Below are 20,291 nucleotides of genomic sequence, written 5' to 3' on the forward strand. Positions count from 1 at the left end.
GGACAAGCAGGATGATTTCAGAAAGGCCTGGAAAGACTTGTATGAACTGATGTATTGTGAAGAACCAAGAGAACATTGTGCACAGAGACAGCAATATTGTTTGATGAAGAACTGTGAATGACTTAACTATTCTCAACAGTACAATGATCCAAGGCAATCCCAAAGGACTATTGATGAAGCATACTATCCACCTCCAAAGAAAGAACTGATATTGATTGAACACAGACTGAAGGATGCTATTTTTCACTTTTTTCTTTTATTCAAGTTTTCTTGTACATAATAACTAATATGGTAATGTTTTATATAATTGCACATGTATAACCCATATCTGACTGCTTACTGCCTCAGGGAGGGGGGATGGGAGAGAGGAAAGGAGGGATAAAATTTGGAACTCAAAACTATTAAAATGTTATTATTATTATTATTATTTTGCAAAAAATGATTATTATTAAAAAACACACAATACTATGTGCAAAACACTGTGTTAGACCCTGAAAGAGATAAGAAAAGTAAGTTTTGGGTCTTTCTCCTACCTTTTCAGTTTAAAGCCCTTTTGATTGTGATTAGCAACAGTCCAGGCATTATTAGCCCTTGTAGGTTACACTCCAGTCCTGACCCGTCTCCTTTTGCACCTTAAGATGATATCTCTCTTTCAGAAGATGAATAACACACTTCATTTGTACCCTGGAGACTTAAAGTTGTTCATTGCATTGATCAGAGTTCTTAAATCTTTCAGCGTTGTTTTTCTTGACAGTGTTCTCCGTGTATAAATTGTTCTCCTGGTTCTGCCCCTTCATTTTGCATCAGTTCATGCTACCCAAGATTCTCTGCAATCGCTTTTTAAAAAATAATTTTTTTTGCATTGCAGTAATATTCCATATATTCATAAACCATAGTTTGTTCAGTCATTTGCTTAGTGATGAACTCCACCTTTGATTCTAGTTCTTTGTTTTTCTCTTTAGTTATCAGAAAGTTTGTTTTGCTTGTGACTGCTCTCACCACATTAGCTTTCCTTTTATCTCCCTGCTCCCTCCCCACCTTTCCTTTCCACACCAGGATATGTGTGTTCCACCTTTCTTTGTTTCTGTAAGTGAGGTTCAATTAATGCTCACTCTGCTTACTTTCTACATCAATGCATTCTGCTTTACCCTTTCTTCTTGTTTTCCTCTTTTTTTTTAAATTAAAAATTTTTTTTGATTTTTTAAAAATAACAAACATTTTTATTTGAGTTCTAATTTTTATCCCTTCTTCCCTCTCCTTCCCCCCCCTGAGGCGGCAAGCAATCAAAAATGGGTTATACATGTGTGGTTATGTAAAACATTACCATATTTTGTCCTCTTCACACTTAGAAGAATGAGATATTTTAATTGATGCAAAAATTTGCCTTGAAATAAACATTTTCATTCCAGTATCTCTCTAGTTCCTTTATTTTATGGATAAAACTAATGCACTGTGTCAATTGAGGCAGCTTGGACCTTCAAGTTAAGAATTAAGTTCTAGTCCTAATGTTAACAATGTTTAGAATATGTCCCTTGTTTTTATTTAATTCCTCTAGTATCTTTTGAAGACATTAAGGTTCAAAGACGACATTAGTTTCTTCCCCTTTAGAATGATGGCATTACATCATCCTACAGCTCCTTTCCAGTTCACCTGAATTTACCTTTCTGAGTTTTCTATGTTTGCATTTAAAAGTTCCTATTCACCCTCTGGTCTTTTTATCAGAAATGCTTGAAAGTTCTTTTCCATTAAAGTCATTTTCCCCCTATAGGATTATATTCAGTATTTCAGGGTAAGTTTTCTTGATTTTAAGTCTATTTCTTTTGCCTTTTGAAATATTGGATTCCTCTATCTCCTTATAGAATCTGCCAGGTTTTGTGTGACCCTGTTGTGATTCCTTGTTACTTGAACTGCTTCTTTTTGGATGTTCACAGTAGTTTTCTTTCATGTGAGAGTTCTGGATTTTGGCTTTGACATTCCTGGGACCTTAATTTTTTTTAGTTTTTTTTTTTTTGGTTCTTGGAGGTGATTGGTGGTTTTTTCTCTCTTCAGCTTGCCGTCTTATTCTAATAGGTCTGCGGAATTTTTTATGATTTCTTGAAATAAACTCTCCAAACTTTTTGTTTTTGGTTATGGTTTTCAGGGAGTCTGATGCTTAAATTATTTCTTCTTCTTTTTTTTTTGAGGCAGTTGGGGTTAAGTGACTTGCCCAGGGTCACACAGCTAGTAAGTGTCAAGTGTCTGAGGCTGGATTTGAACTCAGGTACTCCTGACTCCAGGGCCGGTGCTCTATCCACTGTGCCACCTAGCTGCCCCTAAATTATTTCTTCTTAACCTGTTTTCCAGGTTAGTTATTTTTGATAACAGATATCTTTACATTTTCTTCTATTTTTGATTTTGTTCAAACATTTTTTGGTGTCTCATGGAGTCACAAGTTTTTGTTCTATTCTGTTGTTCTGTTCTGGGGTTTTCTCAGCAAAAATAGTAGAATGGTTTGCCATTTCCTTCTCCAGCTTATTTTACAGAAAAGGAAAGTGAGGCAAACAGGATTAAATGACTTTGCCAATCATAACTAGTAATTGTCAAAGGCAGTATTTGAATTCATGAAGCGTTTTCCTGATTCCAAGCCCAGTGCACGTATCCACTGCGCCACCTAGCTGCCCAGGTATTCATATGATCCTTGTTAAACCCCTTTTTTTTGGGGGGGGGGTCTCTTTTTGCAGTTTTTAGAGTAATTCCTTTCTGCAGAACTGTAGATCTATAATAATCTTTAATGCTGGTTGATGATTTCTTTAATTTATTTATCTCTCCAGCGTTAATATCATAATTGGACCTTTATGTCAGGTTAAGAATCTCTCTCTTGGGCTGCTAGGTGGTGCAGTGGATAAAGCAGTAGCCCTGGATTCAGGAGTAACTGAGTTCAAAACCGGCTTCAGACACTTGACACTTATTAGGTGTGTGACCCTGGGCAAGTTACTTAACCTCCATTGCCCTGCAAAAAAAAAAAAAAGAATCTCTCTCTTGCTTGCTTTTGGGTGAGGTGGTCAGCCAAACTTTGTCTCACTCTGGGTCTCTTGCTGAGGTCCTCCTCCTTGTTCTTTGAGGTTCAGGATCCTCTTTGGCTTCTAAGGACACAGTGCTAGGGATTTTGGAGGCCCTGGGTGTGTGGTCTGTTCTGGTTTGAGTTCTATTTTGGCTTCCGTGCTATCCTGGCTGCTGCTGCTCCTTGGGACTTCCCTAGATCCTCTTTCTTGGGCTTTCTGACCTTCCTGGATATTTTTGGGGAGGGATTCTAAGGAGAGGGCCCTCTACTCTTGCTATCTTGGGACACAGACACTGGTTTTAAAATATATGATAGAGAATTGTATTTATTTATTATTTTTTATTTTTTAAAATAACTTTTTATTTATTTATTTTTTAGTGAGGCAATTGGGGTTAAGTGACTTGCCCAGGGTCACACAGCTAGTAAGTGCTAAGTGTCTCAGGCCGGAATTTTTTTTTTTTTAAATTTTTAGTGAGGCAATTGGGGTTAAGTGACTTGCCCAGGGTCACACAGCTAGTAAGTGTTAAGTGTCTGAGGCTGGATTTGAACTCAGGTCCTCCTGACTCCAGGGCTGGTGCTCTATCCACTGCACCACCTAGCTGCCCCGAGAATTGTATTTATAACTGCACAATTTAGATTGAAAAGAAATTTTGCATTTTAACCTTCAAAAGTGGCAAAAGCTTTAATTTCTTGATCTTATTAAACTGTAAACTTCATGGGTCCAGGGACTGTCTTTTTTTCCCTGTCTTTCCTAGAGCCTACATCTATTTTACTGATAGGAGGGGATTAATGTTTGTTGAATTTAAATTTATTTTTAAGCCATAGTAATTCTTTTTTTGATAGTCTTGCATATGTTAAGATTTATTTTTATTTCATTTTTTATTCTAATTAGACTCTGGGAGAACTCATTAGTATATTATAATAGCACATTTGCTATAAGTAATCAAAAAAAAATTAAAAAGGCTAAGCCAGTGTTTTGGAATTTAAAGTTAATCCATATGTCTTCTGCTGCTTAAAGGGCTGTGTTTCCTGGTTCAGTCTTTTGACTTTTCCTTTGTTTAGAATTTGATTTCCTCATTCATAGTTAACATTTTTGTAATCTTTAAGGAAAGAGTACCTCAAAAATAGAGGGATATTTGATCTGTGTTCAGATTGGCATATTTTCTAGGGTTTTATTTATTGAATATTGTGGAAACATAAAGGAGACTTCATTCTTTTTTTTCCTCCCAGCCTTTTTCCTTCAAAAAAAAATTTAGGACCTTATGAATTTTATAAGAGGAAAATTCAGTGGAGGGCTATCACCTCCTTTGAAGTCCTACTTTGATGCCTCATTCTGGATGTGGAGGTGAGGCTGATGGTGGAGCAGAGGTGGAGATGAGCAGGGAGAGCCTTCCAGTAAGCATGGTGGACTGCCAGAGAAAATCCTCAGAGCTGTGAGATGGACTGTTTTGTTTGAGGAACAGCAAAGCGGCCATTGTCACTGGATCAAAGAGTTTATGGTGAGGGAGATATAAGATGTAACAAGATTGAAAAGGTTGGGGGGTCAGGGGTGGGGTGGGATGGGCGCAAGTTATGAAAGGTTTTGAACCCCTGGAAGGATTTTGTATTTGATCCTGGAGCTAATAAGCATTGGAGTTTATTGGGGGGAGGTGGGGAGGAGGGAGGACAATGTGACAGCTTTCTATATATCACAGCATTGCTGGATTAGATTATTCTCTCTAAAAGTTTGGCATTTAAGGGGAGGAGAGAAAATTATGTGTACTTATTGTTTCCCAAGCTAGAATTTACTTGTTTTGTCTTTGTATCCGTGGCACCTAGTAGACAGATAATAGGCATTTGTGGATTGAATAATATCTTGAACAGTATGAAGAGAAAGTTTTCTGATTTTGTTTTTATGACAAAGGAGACTGAGCGTGTTTGTAGGCTGAGTAGAAGGAGCCACTAGTGAGGGAGAGATTCAGAATGTCAGGGAGATGGGAAGAGAATGATAGCTAGATCTATCTATGTCTTAGAGATGATGAAAGTAGACAGTATTGAGCACACTAGCGCTCAAAGCTTTAGCCAAGAGGAGAATCACTTCTTCCTTTGAACAGTAGGAAGGGCAGAAAGGGAGATAAAGGAGATTGATTTGAATTGCCTTGGTTTTTGTTTGTAAACTGAGAGCTGAGGTTACTTACTGAAGGGGTGAAGATGGTGGGGGTGGGGTGTTGTTGAGAGCTTGAGAAGAAAAGAAGATGGGGAAGTACCTGGAGCTTTGACAGCATAGACTTGCTAATCCAGTTCCTGATTTCTCTGCTTGTTGCACTTTCTTGTGTACCTTCTACTGTATCTGATCCAGACTCTGCTTAAGACACACTATTTGGAAAGATTGAAAGATTCTTGTGGTGTATTTTTTTGTGTAGCATTGTATCTTGGTGTATTATAATTTATTTGTTAATAAGTGTTGGTTAAATTGAACTGAATTTATTGAATTACTGAAGTCAATGGCGAAAAAAGTTGCTTTTTGCCTTTGGTAGACAACTCTCAACTGTCCCTGGAAGGCCTCTCTTCAATTTTTTTTTCAGCCTTGCCACTTGAATTGTATAATAAAGCTTTATGCTTATGTAAACAAGATATTTGATTATTTTTTTTTTGGGGGGGGACTTCTAAGCCAAAGCAATTATCTGCACTTACCTGGGAAGGTGTTATCAAGTCAGTAAATTCCTTTTTTGCCTTAGGCAGTGGTGAAAACTTGCTACTGAGATGCTTTTATAGTCTTTTCATCTGCTTGACAGGCATTGTATTGAAGGAAGCTTTTAAAAAGTTGTCTTTTAAAATAATTTTTTCTTTAATTATTACTTTCACTACTTTAAAAATTAGGGGTACCCACAAAGAAAATAGATTGAAGGTCTCTTTTGGATCTTGCTACTTTGGTTGTGCTCTCTCCTTTTTTCCTCTGTCCTTTTCCCTTTTTCTAGAATTTTATATCTAACCATTTATTAAATACTTACTAATGTTTTATGCTAAACACTATGGGATATGAAGAAAGGCAAAAAACCAGCCATTACCCTCTAGGAGTTTGTAGTCTATCTCTCCTAGGAGCTCCCCAGTAATGGGGGAGACATTATATAATTAAATAGGTTATACAAAGTGGATAATAATAGTAGTAATAGTTAACAATTACATATATTGAGAGGCAGCATGATGTAGTATAAAGAGGTTTTACCTTGAAATCAGAAGACCTGTGTTCGAATCAGTCCTTTCACACACATACTAGTTTGTGTGGTTCTGGGCAGGTCGCTTAATTGTTCAGTGTTCAGGTAGCCCTCTAAGATTAAAAATCGAATGGAAGATGCAAAACCTGCATTGGTTGAGAGAGTTTTCTTCAAGAGTTCTCGATCCTTTTTTTTTTTTTTTAAATTTTAGCAGGGCAATGGGGATTAAGTGACTTGCCAGGGTCACACAGCTAGTAAGTGTCTGAGGCCAGATTTGAACTCAGGTCCTCCTGAATCCAGGGCCGGTGCTTTATCCACTGCGCCACCTAGCTGCCCCAAGAGTTCTTGATCTTTAACAATGGAATAGTGCTTTAAGCTTTGCAAAGTTCTTTACACATGTCATCTCATCTTTACCCCCTACCCTGTGAGGTTGGGGCTTTTATTATCTACATTTCACTGATGAGGAAACTGAGCTTGAATGGTTAAATGACTTGTCACATAGCTAGTGAGCTTTTGAGTCAGGATACAAAAACAAACAAGCAGCACAGTCCTGCCCTCAAGTACTTTATAACCTCATAAGAGAAGACAATAATACAGTATAGGGGAGTAAGAGTTAAGAGGGGGAGGAAGTAGCCAAGGGTATGCTTGGGGAGGGAGGCATAGTTTAGATCTATCTGACTGTAGTGATGTAGTGATGGCCTGGTTCTAGTATGGATATGTCAAAAGTTCACCTACTAGAACTCTGACTCAAGGGCCAAAATGAAGTGGCCATGGTTTGGATTTGGCCAGGAAGGTTTATGGAAGTGGGGACATTGAGAAGGGGAGCAAGTTTTTGGGAAAGATGTGAAGATGTGCTCTAAGCATATAAAATGTGCCTGGGTGAGATCAGAGCTAGATTTTTCTGGTGATTTGAATATAGAGTTGAGTGTCCAGCATATAGGTGATGTTTGAAGCTCTGAGTATAATCACGTAGAAGAAAAGAATGTAGGAGATAATGGGGAAAAAAGACTGAGCCTCACCGAGATGATTAGAGGAAAATCAATATTAATTGTGGAAGCCAAAGGAGGGAGTAATCAGGTGTTACAAAGAGATTAAGGACAATAGTGGAGAAAAAGCTCATTGGATTATGCCCTTTCATAGAATTTATGTGACCTTAGTTGTGGAATAATGATTCAGAGAGTTTTGATATCAGAGTAAAATTATTGTACATCCTCAAACCTCTGCAGAATTTCAGGAAGTAGGATGTATTATATCTTTGGCATTTGAGGTACAAACATTTCCATGCATGCATGTTTATGAAGGTCCATTTAATCTTTCTAGATGCATGTAACATGTAAGCTGTAATAATAACTAGCTAGCATTTATATGATGCTTTAACATTTTCAAAGCTTATTATAGATTCTCATGTAATCTTCTCAACAATCCTATAGGATAGGATAGGATAAGCCTGCCTTCATTATCCACATTTTACAGACAAAGAAACTGAGTCTGAGAGATTTGAAGCAGGGTTTGAATTCAGGTCTTCTTGACTTCAGTGGCAGTGCTCTTAGATACAATTCCAACCATCTGACTCTTTCCACATGAATTTGGCCACACGAATCATGATATAAAAATTTCAGTAGATATGATATGAAAAACTCCGTTATCTCCTCTTTCCCCCACCCCTCCTCTTCTGGAAAATCAGATATTAAAGAAAGGAGCCCTTATGACAGGCAAATGATGAAAAGTGGCATAACCCAGAATTATTTCTTAAAGAAAAAAGCAACTATATAGTTTGTTATCTGTTGATTGTAAAGTGTGAAACTTCTAATTGCTTTGAAGGTTTCTCCTAGCTCTAAATTTGTGAAATGAAGATTATCTACTTGGCATATTATTTTTTGACCAATTTTTAATCCTATATTAGTTTCTTTTTGCTTTTTAACACTTGTATAGCCTTTTTTTGGGGGGGGGGGCGCTTATTTGCCATCACTTGGTGTGTATACTTAGGGAATTAAATTAAGTTTACTTTTAAGCAAAATATCATGAAGGTAAAAAAGCAATATACAGTCAACTCTAGATTATTCAAGTTAATAGTGGAAAATAAAGGTACAGAAGTAAGTTTCTCTAGTAGCTTAGTGAGATAATACTTTTAGTTTAGGTTTTGAATTATATACATCGCATGATAGCAAAGTATAATAAAATGGTTTTTTATTGCTATAAAATATATTTTAACATTACTTGTAAAATTCTGAATGAAAAAGAACTCTGTTTAAATGCTTTATTGTGATGGTAAAACTCAGATGTTTTAAAAAGACATGAAATAACTTGACTTTTTTTTTTTTATTTTTTAGCAGAGTTCCCATATAGATGTGGTTCGTTTTCCATGTGTGGTTTATATCAATGAAGTTCGTGTCATTCCACCAGGAGTAAGAGCCCACAGTAGTCTGCCTGATAATAGAGCATATGGGTAAGTCATCTTTGCAAAGGAAAGATTTGCCTCATTTGAAAGATTGATATGCCTTAAGAGTATGCATTTATTTACTCATTTAAGTTATTTGACATCTACTGTGTGTGCCAGGCACTAGAGACAAAGGCACAAATGAATCAGTCTGTGCTCCCAAGCAGCTTATATTCTATAGATGGGAAACAACCTCACAGAAAAAATACAGAATATGAAGAGAGTAATTTTTTTGGTGGTGGGGGGGAGGGAGGATGCCACAAGAAAGTTATGGGGATCACTTAAACCTTTTGTTGGAGGTGGCATTTGAGCTGAACTTTGAAGGAAGTCAGTGAGTGCTTTCAAGGAATAGGGGATGGCATGTGCAAAAGCACTGTGACAAGGTATGGAATGACTTCTATGAAAAATAGCAAGTAGACCAGGTTGGCTGGGGGTACCTGGACACTAGAAAACTCAAAGGAAATATAATCTAGTTATTGACCCCTCATGAAACATAATTTTGTTGAGACTAGAAAAAGTAATTAAATTTTTTAATCTGGTAAGAATTATTACCACTATATAGTGCTCTGATGCTTTGTCATTGTACAAAGATAGTTGTGGGTTCTCTGTGCCACTGAATGCAAACCCTGCCAGGCTTTAATGGAGGAGTCTTTAAGACTGGAAAACTGGCTTACCTCAGCTTGGAGAGGCTCAGTGCTAGCAGGTAGGCTGCTTGGCAATTATTTTCGTAATGGCAGTAATGCCATCTGTTAAGCACAAATGGAATCATAAAACTGTGACTTATAGAAGAATCTAACAAACCAGGACAACAGCATTTATAAGACTTTTGAAATGGATTAGTTGGATGGGATACATTTCTCCTTCCTTCCTTCCTTCCTTCCTTCCTTCCTTCCTTCCTTCCTTCCTTCCTTCCTTCCTTCCTTCCTTCCTTCCTTCCTTCCTTCCTTCCTTCCTTCCTTCCTTCCTTCCTTCCTTCCTTCCTTCCTTCCTTCCTTCCTTCCTTCCTTCCTTCCTTCCTTCCTTCCTTCCTTCCTTCCTTCCTTCCTTCCTTCCTTCCTTCCTTCCTTCCTTCCTTCCTTCCTTCCTTCCTTCCTTCCTTCCTTCCTTCCTTCCTTCCTTCCTTCCTTCCTTCCTTCCTTCCTTCCTTCCTTCCTTCCTTCCTTCCTTCCTTCCTTCCTTCCTTCCTTCCTTCCTTCCTTCCTTCCTTCCTTCCTTCCTTCCTTCCTTCCTTCCTTCCTTCCTTCCTTCCTTCCTTCCTTCCTTCCTTCCTTCCTTCCTTCCTTCCTTCCTTCCTTCCTTCCTTCCTTCCTTCCTTCCTTCCTTCCTTCCTTCCTTCCTTCCTTCCTTCCTTCCTTCCTTCCTTCCTTCCTTCCTTCCTTCCTTCCTTCCTTCCTTCCTTCCTTCCTTCCTTCCTTCCTTCCTTCCTTCCTTCCTTCCTTCCTTCCTTCCTTCCTTCCATTTCTAACCCGATAATGTATTTATTTTTATTTATCTGAAATATCCAGTACCTTGACATAGAGCTAAAGGTAGTTCAGATTCAGATGAAGGCATTGCTGCCTTGCAAAATAGCATATTAATATAATATTTCTTGGAGTCCCACAGGTCTTTGAACTTAATCTAGAGATGCATAGTAAATCATTAAATTTGTAGATAGACTGAAAAATATAATTTTCCTTTGATAGAAATTCATCCAGTGGAAACCTAAGGAAATTTTAGAGTTTAAACAAAATGCTAAGATTTATAAACATTTTATTAGATTTTTAATTAATTTACTTTAGCCATTCTCCAGTCTCCATGCTCTCATATGTATCTATTTTCATCTGCAGCTTAGATTATGTCCTTTAATAGCACATTCATTTTCTCCTCCCTAATACTGGTGCCTAGTACATTCACTTGCATATAGCAGGCACATAATACTTGTTTCTTGGATTTAATTGAATTATTTAAAACATTAGTTGAATTATGTAAACATCTTATAACCATTACAACAAAGAAATTGACCTGATTAAGGATTGAAAATATCCATGTTTATAGAAATATAATATTTTGAATACATATGCTGATAGATATTTTATCATCTTTTAAAAAAAAATAAACATTTTTATAATTTTGGGTTCCAATTTTTATCCCTCTTTCCCTCCCTTCCCCTCCCCTCTCCCTAGCTTTGCCCTGAGGCGGCAAAGAGTCATATATGGGTTATACATTTATGGTTATGTAAAACATTACCATATTTGTCATTTTATACAAGAAAACTTCATTAAAAGAAAAAAAATGAAAAGTAAAAAAAATAGCATGTTTCAGTCTGTTCCATCAATATCAGTTCTTTCTTTGGAGGTAGATAGTATATTTCATCAATAGTCCCTTGCTAACCTAGATTTTTAACCATAACTATATAAAGAAGATTTATAGGATTTGGAAATAAACCCAGAAAAAATTTTAGCCCAGGCTTCTATTAAGAATTTGGGGTCTAGATGCTGAAATTACTAAATAGTTATCTTCTGTGAGGTGTTGGGAAAATTCAGATTAAATTTTACTTTCCGTATAAAACCTGCAATACAATTAACTCAGATGAGGTTAATAGAATGAAGTAGTTTTGAATAATTGAAAGCATCAAGTAATCCAAATTTATTTTTTATTTGCTTTGGAAAATGTAATTTTTGTCCCCCTTCCACCCCCACAAGAGAGCCATCTCATCCAAAAAAATAGCATTTTCTAAAGACAAAAAAGGGGGGAAAATTAGCATAGCTGACTAAGATGTTGAAAAAGTTATGAAAATATGTGTGCCATATAACACTTTTATAAAGGGGTGAGGTTGGAGTGTTTTTTCTTATCTCTTCTTTGGAGCCATGCTTGTTCTTTTTTACATGTATATTTTTACATGTATATTTTTGCAGCATTCACTTTTTTTTTTAGTGAGGCAATTGGGGTTATGTGACTTGCCCAGGGTCACACAGCTAATAAGTGTTAAGTGTCTGAGGCCAGATTTGAACTCAGGCCAGATTTGAAGTCAGGTACTCCTGACTTCAGGGCCGGTGCTCTATCCACTGTGCCACCTAGCTGTAGCATTCACTTTTGACTTTTATTTTTATGTTTCTTTGCATTTATGTTACTCTAGTCTTTGTATATACATATATGAATATGTGTGTGTGTGTGTGTGTGTGTGTGTGTGTGTGTGTGTGTATATATATACACACACACACACACACACATATATTTAAGTCTACTTCACTTTGATTATGTAGATCTTTCCATTTTTCTCTAATCGTCACATTTGTCATTTCTTATAGCACAGTAATAACCTATTACATTCACGGGCTACAGTTTTGTTAGAAACACAGCTAACAGCTCCAATAGTGTTAGCAGCTCAAGTGTTGCTAGCAGCTCAAAGAATCCAAGCAGGCTGTAGAGGGTGGGTGAAAGCTTCTTTATTCATCTTTGTAAAGATGGGCACTCTTCTGAGAGTGTACTGAAGTGAGGTCCCATACCACTATTTATACCTACCAAGGGTCCCTCTTGACCAATCACATTACAGTTTCTATTTACATATAGTATTACAGAAACAACCAATCACAGCACATAATACCAACCTCCCCATATGGTAACTGTAATGACCAGTCAGATTGTATCAGTCTACCAATCAGATTGCCCTGTTAACAACCAATCATATTGTACTGGTCGACCTATCAGATTGTGATACTATGCTATAACATTATTCTGGGCAAGAATGTCCATTCCTCACTAGAACAGTGCTGTGTTAACATACATAAATATACATAACTTGTCAGGAAGTCAGGGTTTGAACATTGGGGTCATGTGGGAATCACCTTGGGCGCCTTAAGGTGAACTCCCAGTTTAGCTTGGCTCCCACAAAGCGCAGGCCACGCTCCAGGCCCTGCTTGGGCCTAAGTCCCAGGGGCCTTGGCCTCTCAGAGTTTTGTGGGCCAGGAGGCCCCCTGCTGGGAAGTTCAGGCAACAGAGTTGTAGGGCTTGAAACCAAACTCAACTCTTTGTCTTTAGGGCTCTGAGAAGAGTCCAGATAGGGTCTTTTCTCTCAGTTTGTTAGCTATTCTCCAGTTTAGGGATCTACTTTGTTTATTACAAAAAAGTACTTCTATGAATATTTTGGAGAATATGGATACTTTGGTTTCAATGACCTCCTTATAAACTTAGTAATGGAACCTCTGGGTCTATGGATATGGACATTTTAATCACATAATTCTGAATTGTATTCCAGAATGGTGGTACAGATTCACAGTCAGTGTTTTTTTGAAAAAGATGTCATGCTACTAAGTACCAGTTGACTTTTTTGTTCTTTTAAATTTTGTCTTTGTGTTAATCTCATCTTTGTTTTGTTCCCAGGGAAACATCTCCACATACATTTCAACTAGACTTTTTCTTCAACAACGTAAGCAAACCAAGTGCTCCCGTTTTTGATAGGTTGGGAAGGTATGTATTTGTTGGGTTATTTCGTTAAAGATTAATGGTTTCTAGTACAGCATTGTCGATTCATTTTCATTTATTAGAGGAATGATGTGCAAATGTGTTTCTTTGATATAAATTATTTGTGACATCAATTATCTATAATTTTGAAGAAATTTTAGTCTCTAAATTGAATTTAGTTTTCTTGGACCAATTTTTAAAGTACGATTTCAAAATACATATGAAAAATTTGTTACATTTTGTGTGCTTGTGTGGAATGTTACTTGTAATCTCATTTGTAATTTGATCATGAATGTTTTTTATCTAGAAGATAATTTGGTGATCAGCTAAGTATTTTATGACGTGGTAGTAACTAAAATTCTGTCAGAATTTTCTCAGTTCTTTGATAAACTATTAACTTTATTCTGCCTTCTCTTTCAGATAGAACTTTATAAGAATTGTTTTAGTTACCTCTGTAAACAGTTCTTATAAACTAGATTAAAAAAAATTTGGATTCTCCAAACTATGCAGGCATTCTGATAGAGAATAAAAGCGGTAATAAAAATAACCTAATTAAGTATTTTAATGAAAATATTTTTAAAAAATCAGTGATTTTTAAAAAAAATTTTCAATAGAACAGAGTTTCTTATCTTGGGTTTCATGGACTCTCCCAAGATGTCCGTAGGTAGATTTTGGGGTGGTGGTAGTGTTAATAGTATTGGGGGGGGGTATCATCTGTCAACTTGGATAGGAAAAAAAAATTATTTTCACTAATCTCCAGTTGAAATTTAGCATTTCCTTCAGTTGTGAATTAAGACAGTAAATCACAGTAGTAAATAGCAGTCTGACCTATGATTTGGTTAGCAATAGAAATAAGAGATGTTTTCATAGGTTAGTTTTTCCAGAAATTTTCAGATATTATTTATGTTCATCACTACTTTGAAATTACTGTAGTTATTAGGCCCCCATTGTCATTAATGATAGATTGAATGTGATGCATTGAACACAGTCTTCCTATCTATAGAACTTTATGCTTCACTAGACTCCTGAAGGGATCTATGACAAAAAAGATTACAAACTCCAGCTAGAGAGGAATACGCATTTTAAAAAAGTAGGCTATTTGAATAAGAGAAGATAATGTTAAAAGTGCAGACAGGGGGCAGCTAGGTGATGCAGTGGATAAAAGCACTGGCCCTGGATTCAGGAGGATCTGAGTTCAAATCTGGCCTCAGACACTTGACACTTACTAGCTATGTGACCCTGGGCAAGTCACTTAAGCCTCATTGGGCCCACCCCCCCCCCCCAAGTGCATACAGATAGTTCTTCAACATGAGTATTTATCAGGCAGGTATACTAGAAATAAAGTGTCTTACTAATTTCATGAATTTTTTTCATTGGCCGATCTTTGTTGTACTCTCACATTCTGCTAGTCTTAGGACTAGCAAAGAGGAATTTTTGGTGTTTGAAAAGTTAAAAATTTTTTTGAACTCTAAGAAGACATTTAGGAGATTAGTTCATGTAGCAGAAAATTAATTTGTATATTCTAAAATCTTAATTGTTCTTGAAACCTACTTGTTAGGATAATATTTTTCTTGTTTTGATCCTGATGTCAATTTGAGAAAATATAAATTGTATATTTTACAGTTAGAACTTAGCATCTTGATGAGTTTTTGGTAAGAAGTAAAAATATTTTAATGTACTAATTATGTACTATATAGTATGTTACTAAATGCTGTTATTACTAATTATTATGATAATGACTTGAATATTCTATGAACAGTGTTGTATATGAATTTATGTTTTTATTCTTATTCTTTTGGTAGCCTGGACTATGATGAAAACACTTCTATCATCTTTAGACCTAATGCAAAGGTAAAGTGAAAGCCCTCTTTTCAGTTTTAAATCCCATCTACCATTTGAATTTTTAATAAATTCCAAGTCTTCCTCTTTAATCTGTATCAACTCTTGATTATAGAATACCTGTTTGCTAGATCAGGTGCTACTTAGCAAAGGACTTCATATATTTTCTCCTCTTGGACCCAGAAGTGATTTTTAAATATAGTAAAAACATGATAACATAGCTCTCTGCCTGTCTTGCACTTTCTTCCTCTAGTAAACAGATGGCCCAACATCTCTCCTTATGCATTATGCTTTTGTGTGGCTGACTTAAGGTTGTTATTTTGTGAAAAGTAAATATTTTTATTTATTCTTCCAGCACATCAGAATGCGTTTTCTTGTTTTTTAAAAATGGAAAGTAATTTCTGGTAGCATTTCATCCAAATGTTATTTAATGAAAAGGAAATTCAAAGAAGTCTTCAGTATGATCAGTCTTCTAAACCCTTCCAGGGTAGGAGGACAAGAGATGGAAGAGTTTTACAATGTTGTAAGGACCTTTTAGAGTGTTTTCAAACATAATGCTTAATGTTTTGCACATTTTTGGTCTTTAGAGATCTTTCCCCCTCTTCATTGATCTCTCACTCAAAGGGATATTGTAACAGGCACTTTTGTTAAGTACTTCTTCCTTGGAAGAGGCCATGGGTCCTTCATCTGGTATTCCAGCCCCTTCAAAGCTTCTGTTGTCTTGATACTGCCTTTTTTAGTAGTAGACGTGATAACTTCTGTTATATCCATTGAGGAAATTATTTCTTTCATTAGGAACTTTGTCCCTGTTGGCACGTAATATAGAATGGTGGAATGCAGGACTGATTCAGGGTCTGGATCTCATTTTGTTACTAATCCTTAATGAGATATTGGGAAAGTCAACCTTATGGATTCTGTTTTTGGAATGGAGATAGTATTTTCCTTGTCTACATTAGGTGATTGTTTTGAGGATCAAATGAAAAGTCAAAAGATGCTTTGAAAAAGTAGAAAATGTTATATAAATACAAAATATGGTTATTTCTCAAAGAATGAGTAATAGAGTGATATAAAAGTGTTGGTCTATTGAAATGAAAGTTTCCATTTAAATTTCTTATGAGACTTAAGGACCAGCCTAGCTTGTTATTAGAAGATTGGCTACTGGGTGATTAATTTTTTTTAGCCTTGGTACCTTTTGAAGATTTTCTGCTTAAGAATAAAGGGATTTCATAATGTGTCAGTGGAGAGAGGTACCATGACAACTATGGATTTTTTTTAGTATTGGGGTAGCGTAGGTAAGTAGCTTATGTTTTGGGTACATTTTAAGTGTAGGGAAACATTTATTACTGTTTTCTCAGTCTTTTCATCTGCTCATTCTTTCTACATAAAGTAATCATGAATAAAGCCTGATTTGTACTTTTCACCTTTGTAATAAGTTCTGTAAAAGAACGAGGGCAATTTATGCTTTTATAAGCCTCACTGCAGTCTGTACTTGTTATGGTCCTATAGGTTTTTATAATTTCCATATTTCATCTTACCTCCATTCTTTGGAGCTACTTTGGGGTCTGGGAAGACAAATTCTTTAAAAAGTAGAGATGAAATAGTGTGTAGAATTCTGGAGGACTTAAAAGATATTAGATATGTAACTACTGCAGGTGCCCATAGTTGTGAAATTTACTACCTGGAGAAATATTGAGTCTTTACCATTCCAATTCTATTTAATTTTGATTCTTGAATTTTCAATATATTTTGAATAATGATTTTAGTTAGAACCTAGGAGTATTTGTTATCTCAACTTAGCTCCAGTCATATTGAAATTTTAATTCAACCATTAACCCCTTGTTCCTTTTGAAAAAATCAGGTAAATACTGATGGCTTGGTCCTAAGAGGTTGGTACAACTGTCTGACGCTAGCAATATATGGATCAGTTGATAGAGTGATAAGTCATGATAGAGACTCCCCTCCACCACCACCTCCACCTCCACCACCTCCCCAGCAACAGACAAGCATAAAAAGAACTCCAAAACATGGTAAGCATTTTAGAATTGCCTGGAAACAGTAAAATCTGCATGAATAGTTTTATGTTTTTACAATCAAAATAAGAAAAGTTTTCTTACATTTGAACTTGGCATTAGACTTCAGCTTTATATTGGTCTCAGCTCATCTTTCTTTTCTGTATAGTCATGTTGTTAGATATAGGCCTTTTTATTTTTCCTAATATTCTTCAAAAGACCATGCTTTAAAAAAATCTACTCGAACTTATTTAAAAAATTAAATGAAAGAATTAATGAATGAAAATTAATGAAAATGGAATAGACTATAAAACTATAGTCATAACATGGAAATGATTTCATAAAGATATAGAAGAATGGGAATGGGTTTAGTATGAATTTTGGAAGACCAACTTTAACTTAATATTAATTGAATACACAAAAATCTGTTTTTAGCAGTTTAAATATTGCTGAAACATTGTGGATGGAACCACTTCTAATTCTTATGGTCTAATATTGCCATAAAGTGGAAGACAGAGAAATTGGGACCTTCTGATTTTTAGCTTCTTGACTTTTATAGATTATGGAGCTAATGTCCAGAGAATCTTATTTATTTCTCTTTTTTACTTGGTACTGTTGTTAGTATAAGGTATGTACAATAGCATATTTAAGGGCACATAACAAAATTATGTGGCGATCAATGTGAAAATATAATTTGCTTTACATTAAACTCTTCAGGAATAAGTCTTTCCTAAGTCAGTGTGTATCTCTGTTCTGATTCATGTGTGATATTGAAGTTGATAATGTAGGTACTTAATGCCTTAGAGAAGTAGATTAGCGTTATGTTTGTATTAGTGCCCTTATGTGCCTGTCTTGATTTTTTTTTTGTGTGTGAGGCAATTGGGGTTAAGTGACTTGCCCAGGATCACACAGCCTTTCTGAAATCCTGATTTCTGGAAATATAGGTTCACTAATAAACTATTCAATCATGAAGGAAAATTTTATCATCTTGGTCAATTTAGTAGATTATATGTTCAAATATTGAGACTTTTTTGGGAGGAGCATGTATTGCATTCAAATGAGGTAATATGCAGGCTGGGACAAAAGTCATGAAGGGGTCTGATGTTTTAATGACTTTATGAAAATTTATGAAAATTATTTTTTCTTTCTTTCGCCATTTGCAGGATTTACTTTTTCACACATAATATAAATTCATTTCCTATATATGCTGTATATGATGCTATCGTATTGTAAATTAAAAACAAAAAATAAGTTATTAATTATTTGTGACTTTTGGCCCACTCTGTATATATAAAGTGCCTTGCAAACCTCAGAGTGCTGTATGCTTTTTTATTATCATTTTGCTACTTTACATGAGAGCATCTTTTTTCTAATAAAAATATAGCCGATGCTGAGAAAGAAGAGCAGTTTAATGGAAGTCCTCCAAGACCACAGCCCCGAGGACCAAGGACTCCTCCAGGACCCCCTCCACCTGATGATGATGATGATGAACCTCTGCCAGTTCCAGGTACAAGTAAAATCAGGGATACTTCATTTTTCAGTTTTCTGATTAGAACCAACATGTATACATTATAAGTGGAAAAAGGTTCAGTATTACATATTAGTTGAAGGTAAAAACATTTTAATAGAAAAACAGAAACTAAGGTGTTCTTAGAGCACAATAGATATACTGTTTGCAATATCTTAGAGTGTATTTTGGTTATACACTTACTGAGCAAGATGTATTTTTAACAGTTTTTGATAACCACTGACTGTTCTCTCCCTAGTCAGTGAGAATTAAGTATTAGGAAATATTTGCTAAAGATAAGAATTTTTCTTTCATTCTTTAAAAAAATATTAAAATTGCTATCTTAAAAAAATTAATTTTTAGTGGTTGGTGAAAAAGAAGATGATGTTCCTCCACGAGATGATTACTTTGAGCCCATTTCTCCTGATCGAACTTCTGTTCATCAGGAAGGGCAATATTCAGATGAAGGTGAAGTAGAAGAGGATCAGCATGAGGAAGGTGAAGATGAAGAAGATGTAGATGTTGAAGAAGAGGAGGATGAAGATGAGGAAGATGGTCATACAGTAGAAAGCATCCCAGAGGAAGAAGAAGATGAAGAAGAGGAGGAAGGAGAAGAAGAAGAAGGAGAGGAGGAAGAAGAAGAAGAAGAAGGGGAAGGGGAAGAAGAAGAAGAAGAAGAAGGTGAAGGTGGGTATTTTAGCAAAATAGTACAACTAAAGAAAAAGTAAGAATTCTAATTTACATATTTAGAAATTCAGGAATAGAAATAGTTTTTAATTTCATGATAAAGTGTGACATATAGTCTTTCTTACAGTGTTTGATGACTTTCCATTTTGAATGAAGGAATGAACAAAGATGAAGCACTTTCTTTTTGTCATACACTGTGTCAGGTGCGGGGGATATAAACATAGAATCATTCCAGTAAAGGAAGCTAATAGATGCCTGAGAATAGTGGCTGGGAGGGCTGTTTGGTTTGCAACGTGAGAGGTGGTGAGCTACAGCCATAATGAAGCTGATGGACATGGCTTTGCCAGGAGTAGGGATGGGGTTCTTTTCATTTTGGTCCCTGAACTGGAAAAGACATGTGGCGGTGTGGGGGTGGGTGGAGGTGGGTAGAGGTTGAGGGCAAGGGTGGCACAAAGAACAGGATGCTTGGTGTGGTGGCCAAGCATTAAAGTCTGTCTGAACTTGGCCTAGAGGCAGTCGTGAATCAACATGATAGCAAGAATTGACTGCCTATTTAAGTTTGATATAATTATTTTTATGGTTAAAGGAAATTTCAAGGTGTTCAGGAATCCTAGGCTTTGGTTTTAGTTTTAGATTGTGCATTTTGCTTGCAAATTCTTATGAGTGTATGTAGGCACATGCCTGTCTATATATGTGTGTACATATATGTATGTCTACATATGCATGTATGCATATATGTACACAACACACACACACATATAAATATATGCATGCATACATATACACCCAGAGTCCAGGGTTGTGGTTTTGTTTGTGTAGGGATCCCTTATAAAATCCTCTTGCTTTGTGAATTTTCAGCTGTTTTGCATCTTATAGTCCAAGTCAGTTCCCTGTGACCCTTAGAGGTTACATAGCTAGTGCATGTCAGAGGTAGGACTTTAACCTAGATCTTCATGACTGATACCACCAACCTTCTATTTGCTCTGCTGTGCTACCTGTGAACAGAAAGATCAAAAAGGGGAAAGCATTATATGAAAAGTTTTGAATTTAGAAGCTTTACTTAATTTTTGCTTCTTTTCCAAGTAGGGATAGATACTGAACTTTTGATTTTACTGGCAGAGAACTCTGGAACTTTTTT

The 20,291-nt window shown here is 36.0% G+C and overlaps 1 protein-coding gene across 4 annotated transcripts in view; it reads left to right on the forward strand.

The window, feature by feature from the left end:
- VIRMA (vir like m6A methyltransferase associated) overlaps positions 1–20,291 on the forward strand; it is a 76,168-nt gene that overhangs the window by 19,223 nt on the left and 36,654 nt on the right. The window contains exons 2-8 of one of the 4 annotated variants that reach the window (XM_043967697.1): positions 4,271–4,539; positions 8,565–8,680; positions 13,031–13,117; positions 14,914–14,962; positions 16,809–16,977; positions 18,344–18,466; positions 18,830–19,153. In XM_043967697.1, the coding sequence (XP_043823632.1) occupies positions 4,537–4,539; positions 8,565–8,680; positions 13,031–13,117; positions 14,914–14,962; positions 16,809–16,977; positions 18,344–18,466; positions 18,830–19,153 (871 nt within the window). In that variant the 5' untranslated portion in view covers positions 4,271–4,536. The remainder of the gene's footprint in view (positions 1–4,270; positions 4,540–8,564; positions 8,681–13,030; positions 13,118–14,913; positions 14,963–16,808; positions 16,978–18,343; positions 18,467–18,829; positions 19,154–20,291) is intronic. The other 3 variants (XM_043967702.1, XM_043967694.1, XM_043967696.1) reach the window with 3 other exon arrangements.

The sequence above is a fragment of the Dromiciops gliroides genome, chromosome 1, assembly GCF_019393635.1.
Source record: "Dromiciops gliroides isolate mDroGli1 chromosome 1, mDroGli1.pri, whole genome shotgun sequence".
In the NCBI taxonomy this organism is placed as follows: Eukaryota; Metazoa; Chordata; class Mammalia; order Microbiotheria; family Microbiotheriidae; genus Dromiciops; species Dromiciops gliroides.